This window comes from Setaria italica, chromosome III, assembly GCF_000263155.2.
Source record: "Setaria italica strain Yugu1 chromosome III, Setaria_italica_v2.0, whole genome shotgun sequence".
Taxonomy (NCBI): Eukaryota; Viridiplantae; Streptophyta; class Magnoliopsida; order Poales; family Poaceae; genus Setaria; species Setaria italica.
This window is the reverse complement of record NC_028452.1, coordinates 47777087-47783540: the sequence shown is the minus strand read 5'-3', so window position 1 is coordinate 47783540 and position 6454 is coordinate 47777087. Positions and strand designations below refer to the sequence as shown.

Sequence of the window (6454 nt, the reverse complement as noted above, 5' to 3'; positions counted from 1 at the left end):
GAGAGGAGTAAATCAGTAATCACATGGGAGGAGGGAGTGCGTCGGCGCGAGGAAAAAAAATGGTAAGCAGCTTACATGGGCCGGCAGGGTATAACATCTGGCCCATTTTCTGTTCATAGGCTTAGAGAGGAAACAACGTGCTCGGGAGAATTCAAGTAAACTCATCCCATCTTTGAAATAAAAACAAGTGCGTCAGGATGGTGATGACAATCACACCTGTGAAAGTAAGTACTCCCTCCGTCCCAAATTATTATTCATTTTAACTTTTCTAAATATATAGAACATGCATATATCTGAAGTCATAGCAAAAGTTATGTATTTTGAAAAATCGAAACGAATAGTAATTTGGGATGGAAGGAGTACTATCTAATACGCATTACGTATCAAAATTGCACATCCAGGTAATGAGGTAACTATAGCCTTCCCTCCTAAAAGAAAAATAGAAGATGCTTCTTTAATATTAAATATATGACGCAAGCGAACACATTTAAAGATGGAGAGAACCCTTTTCCTTTTTGCTACAAATGCACCAATTCTTGATGGCTCAACATTTCCTGTTCAAACCTCGCCGAAGCCTTAGAAACGGTGTTGGATCGTTAGCCGCATCCACCGAGGCAAACAACAACAAAAATCCACGAGCAACTTTCACTTGAGTTCGTCTTTCCTACAAACTTACAAAAGTTTTCTGCTCAATTATCAGCAATCTGAATTACTTGATGTTCTGTGAGTACCAAGAGAAGTTGATGCACCGAGAGGGAAACCATGGCACCAAACCAGCTTACAGCCGTGCAGAGACAAGCATGGGTCGCCCGGCCGGCACACTTTCAATATTTGCTGTTCAAGTACAAGAAGGACTTGCCCTCCTTTCCCATCAAGTCCTCACTGTTTCCCGTCAAATTGAATCATCACTTGAACTAGCTGATCGATGGAGCGAGCGGGAGCAAGCAATGGACGAGATCTACCACTAAACACCCAGCAGGTGCGCTGGGCTGGTGGAAGTAAATGAAATCGGCATCCGATAATAAATCAGCCCACCAACCGGCGTGTCCTCCCCGAGCGTGCATGCTCTCCAACCACACCACACGCATCATGCCGCGCCGCTGCTCCCTCCTCACTCCCACTACCACCACCAGCAGCAGCAGCCGCAGCCACTGCCGCCGCGCCACCATGTGCTCGCCGCCTCCGCCTCCCGCGCACTGACCCGCCGCGCCACCGACACCATTCGTCCATAGGCGCCACCACACCGCCACGCCCACCATGCGCCCGCGCCGCCGGCCGCCGCCACCGTCCCCGGCGCCTGCTCCCTCCCCCGCGTCGCGCTCTCGCGACGTCAGCTCGCCGCCTTCCCCCTACGCGGCGTTGGCGCCGGGTCCCGGTCCAGGTCCGGCACCGGAGCCGTCCGCGGCGGCGGTCGCGGGCGGCGGGAGGCGAGGGGGAGCGAGCCTCAGCCCGCCGCTCATCGCGATGCTGGCGGTGGTGGGCGCGGCGCTGCTGGTGGTGCTGTACGCGCGCCTGGTGAGCCGGGTGTTCCGCGCGGCGCGGCGGCGGTGGCGGCGCCGCCGGCTGCGGCTGCTCATGCTCCCTGGCGGCGGCGGCGGCGGGTCCTCCCCTTCCCTCCGCGGCGGCGGGGACGACTCCTTCGCGTCCTTCACCACCTACGACAACTACTACCACACCTTCTCCCCGTACTGCGGCCTCGACGAATCCGCCATCAAGTCGCTCCCGTCGGCGCAGTACCTGGCCGCCGCGGCGGCGCGGGGTTCCGGGGCGTCCAGGGAGTGCGCCGTGTGCCTCCTCGAGTTCGCAGACGGCGACGAGCTCCGCGCGCTGCCGCTGTGCGCGCACGCGTTCCACGCCGACTGCATCGACGTCTGGCTCCGCGCGCACGCGTCCTGCCCGCTCTGCCGCGCCGCCGTCGCGCTCCCGCCGCCCGTGCCCTCGCCGCTCCACCGCGGGGCGCGGAGGGTGCGGCCCAGCCTCGACGACCTCCTCTTCTTCCACCCGGTCCCGCCGCTCCCTTCCGATGGAGCAACCGGCGCCGGCGCCGCCGCGCACGAGATCGCGCCGGCCAGCCCGGACCAGCTCGGCGGCGCCAGGGACTTTTTGCTCAAGCGCTCCTACTCCTTCGGCTTCGAGCGCAGCCTCGCCGTGGAGGCCGCGTCCACGGCGTCCCCTCCCTGGCGCTTCCGTCTCTCCGCCGCCGCCGCTGCCGACGGCGCCGCCACCTCCCGCGGCCGCAGCTTCTGGAGCAAGCGCTGGCCGTCCCCGTTCGGCGGCGGCGGCGGAGGGGGCGGATCCGCCGCAGGCTCAGCCGCCGCCCGCGTCTTCTCCTTCCGCTCCTACCGCTCCGCGGCGGGCAAGTCGTCCCCCTTCTCCCGCCGCCGCGCCCATGGGGCCGGGAGCGGGTTCTTCATGTCGCTGGCGTCGGAGCCGCCCTCGATCCTGGCCGCGGCGAGGCGGAGCCGCGCGGCCGCCGCGTCGAGCCGGCTCCGATGCGGGGACCCTGAGGCGCTGCTCTCGCCGGACCGGCTGAGCCGCTGACCCCGCCCCGCCGGCGGTGCGGTGACGCCACGCGCCGCGGTGAGCGGATCTCGGTCTCGCCTCCCCGACTCCCTCCTCGTGGCGTGGTGGTGATGGTGGGCCTGGCGCCCGCGTGGAGGCGGGGGCGGGGCAGTAATGGCGCGATAAATGCGAGGCCCTGCCGCGGTTTTAATGGCGGGAGGACGTGTGCCCAGAGCGAGTGGTGTCGCTTCCTGCAGCAGGCCAGCCAGCAGGCAGCAGCCCTCACTCTGGCTGTCTCCACTCCACACAGTGAGTGAGAGAGTGTCACTTGGCTCGATCAGCTCGGTTTGAACTTTCAAATTTTGGCTTCTTTCCCGTCTCCTCCAGCAGTTTGACCAAGTGCGTGCGTGTACATGTGCATGTGCTAGAGAACCAGTGGGGCAGGGGGGTGGGCCCAAGCGTGTCTGAGCCGTCCGATCAGAAAACGACGGCGTCCGGTGGTTTGGTTGACCGGAGCCGCCGTTTTCTCGCCGGACGGCTCATTGATCCGGGGAGTTCTGAACCGTTCGTCTCTTGGCTAAGCGTGTTGTGTCTTCGAACTTGTGTTCCTGTACTATTATAGCTTGTTGTAAGCCCGTAAAAAGAAGTTTCATCTTTGGTTACACTGGGCGTTTTCGCTTCGCGCTCATGTGATGAGCTTGAGCTCAATTTCTCAATAAGTGAATGTAAAGTAATGACGGTGAAGAAGCCCTTTGCTTACGAGTAACTAGCAATTTTGACCACTTTATTTTCGTCGTTCATGCTCTGACTCCTTACGCTTCTTAATATACCAGAGGTTCCTTTCTAAGGTCACGTGAAACGAGATCCTGTAACTACGGGGCTTTCGGGTACGTTTGGTTGCCGGTTGCGGTAAAGAAATTTGAAGTTACTTTTTGACATGGCAAAATGAAATCTTGCCACACTTTTTATCTCTACGACGACACATGGAGCTCAAAGAATCTTACTAAAGGTTACCAATCCAACACTTGTCAACTTAGTCAAACTTACCTAAGGTTTGATATAGCTGGGAACGAAACACCGTCGTCTGAGCTCAAATACGATGGGATCGGCACGACGGTGACTCAAAGTTAGAGAACCAGCTACTTTCATATGTTTCGTTTGTAGCAAAATTAACCGTGCAGCTTTTGAACGACGATGTCAATGTTATCAACCGTTGTCGATGTTTTATACCTGGCAACCTACCGAGGGGTATCCTGAGGTAGTAGATTGGTTGGTGGGAAATCATCGGACCTCTAACTCGAAGGTAAAATCGAGGATACAAGACACGGATTTATACAGGTTCAGGCCGCCAGAGTAGCGTAATACCCTACATCCTGTTTGGGGTGTTGTATATTGCGTCCTGCGCTTGGTGTTGTTTGGTGTTGAGAATTTGGTCTTCTGTTGTGGTTCTATGAGTTCTTCGCTATCGATCTAGGGATCCTGCCCTCCTTTATATATACTCCAAGGGGTAGGATTACTAGTTGGTTATAAGGAGTCCTAGTTGAATTATATGGTATGAGTTAGGATTACAGAGAAATTCTAGTAGGAGTCTGTCTTCTTCCTTCCTTGCGGGTACTGGGGATCTATCCTCAACAAGCCCCCAAGCTCTTCATAGTCGAATGCAACAGTCTTCGAGTACTTTTCAGATCCTCGCCGAGTAGTTTTGGTACTTTTCGATTACTTTATCTGGCTGAATCTTCAAAATTCCTCAAAGCTACCATGAGGCTATGGTATGCTCAAGCCCTTGATCGTCTTGATTTTGTAACCTTCATCTTTGGAATGTGATATGGATGGCGGCGAAAGTCGCACTCCATATAAAGTAGCTCCCGAGCCTTAGGTTCAATCGAAGAATCAGGCTGAGAGTCAATAAAATCTTGAAAAAAATCAACTGTTGGGTGTAGCTTATCAGCTCCCGAGCCTTGGAATAATTAAATAATCAATCAGAGGGTCTTTAGTCTTCATGCTAGTCGTCTTTTGAGTAGTTTTGCGGCGTCCAACCCCCGAGCTTATGCGCCAGATGAGCCGTAGAAGCCACATTGAGTAGTTATTTGGCGCTTAGCCCCCGAGCTTGGAAGCTAGCTTAGCCATTGGAGATATTCCGAGTAGTAATTGGCGCTTAGTCCCCGAACGTGGGAGCTAGCAAAGCCATTGGAGGTACGCTGAGCGTCCTGGAGAGTTGTCGCCAAAGCTTGACATGCAAAAAGAGATGCATACATTATTTAGCATATTTGTAGAATTTGGAACTACTGAAAATTATTCAGTGATAAGTGTAATATAAATGTTGTGTTCTTATTTCGACCATATTTTCTCGAGTAGTTAGCGTATTATGTTTAGGCTCCCAGTCCCTATTTAGTCATTGCCACTGCGTGTGAGATCTTTATCTCATGTACGCGTACTGGCACTGCTGCTACAAAGATCTTTGTCTCGTGTCCTAGCATTTAGCCATGATAGAAGATCCGAGACTTTCACGAATTGAGACGTGTTCTGCTTGAGGATATTAGGGACAGCTAAGAAAAGATATTTAAAATAAGTAGTCCACGTTGCGACAAAAAGGCTGCGCAATTGCACTTAAAGTAGTCGTTGAGACTTTTCTGCCTTTTGGCGAGAAGAGCGTGTTTTGCCGTGCATAGGATTTGTGCCTCCTTAGGATGTAGCCGCTGCGAGCCTCCAGCACTTAGTGCATCAAACTTCATGGCAGAGCCTCCTAATTCGGTGTACCAAGCCTGAAGCGGAACTTTCAAAACTCAGTGCACCAAATCTGTGGCGATAGCCTCTGTAATTCGGTGTACCAAGCCCGTACTTGTCGGTCAACATGCCTGAGGAATACTTGGCAAAATGTAGCTCTAGAGGGTAATTTTTGTCGAGAGGCGTACACCAAAAAGTAGTCGGCGCATTCACCAACCATGCTAAAAACAAAGCTAGAGAAAAATAATTATTAAAACAATGACTTAGCTTGATTCATGGACGATTGTCGATGAAACCGCAACGGTTGTTGATGAAGCCGACTAGTCTGAGTTGATTCCAACTAGTTGTCGACACTGAAAAGTCTGCCCCGACTAGTTTTCTAGTTGAGACAAGTAGTCGAAGTAGTTGTCGTGAGTTGATGCGGTCAGATGTTAGTGTAATAGTGCTCGCGTACATCTTCTGTGTATGTTAAGCTATGATCTTGAGGTCTTGTGGTAGCCTTCCATATACGTGTAGTACAAATCCATCAAAATTGCTTTTCACAGAGAGTAGTCAGAGCTAATTATTTACCTCAATTCACGCGTGACCTTTGTCATCCTGGGAATTATGGCGTAGGTCCCTCAGTATATTTCTCTTAAAAAAATACATCTCATTGCAATACGGTGGGCAGTGCTGGGAGTAGCGGTAACATTCTTTTTTTTGAACAAATGAACCAACTATCAAGATTCAAATCTTTAGAATCCACTACATATTAGTAGTTTAGAACCAAAACTCAAGGAAAAAAAAAAGGAGAGTAGCAACTGTCAATTACCGGCCTAGTATAGTCGACCACGGCAGTTTCACTTGCTTGTCTTGGACGTAAATTTTTGCTAGCCGTGCTACCCGGCGGACACGGCACGTCTGGTGAACTGTGGATCAGAGGCAGTGTTTTTTTTAAGAAGCAATGAGATGGCAATGAAGTTGTGTGGGATCTGGGAAGGAGAGATCAGACAACCTAGGCATAGAAAGGAGAGTGCGGGTGGGGGGAGCGCCAAGCGCGGGGCGGCGTAAATTGGCTGTCGCGTAAAGCGGCGGCCCCCGCCCGCGTCCACGCACAGCCTGGGCTGGGCCATCCCGTCCGAGGCAGCTGAAAGCCCGAAGCCATTGGATCGCGTTCGGCTCCGGTCAGATCAGCGTCAGCCGCAAGCTGTTTGGTGCTCGCACTGGACTGATGGTGAATGGGGGGATT

General features: G+C 53.3%; 1 protein-coding gene across 1 annotated transcript; it reads left to right on the top strand.

Annotated features, from left to right (window-relative positions):
- The first annotated feature begins 436 nt into the window (after positions 1-436).
- On the top strand, positions 437-3284 carry LOC101786031 (RING-H2 finger protein ATL65). The gene has a single exon (XM_004963002.4). It carries the CDS (start codon positions 1258-1260, stop codon positions 2539-2541), a length of 1284 nt encoding a protein of 427 aa, XP_004963059.3. The 5' UTR covers positions 437-1257; the 3' UTR covers positions 2542-3284.
- The last annotated feature ends 3170 nt before the right edge of the window (positions 3285-6454 follow it).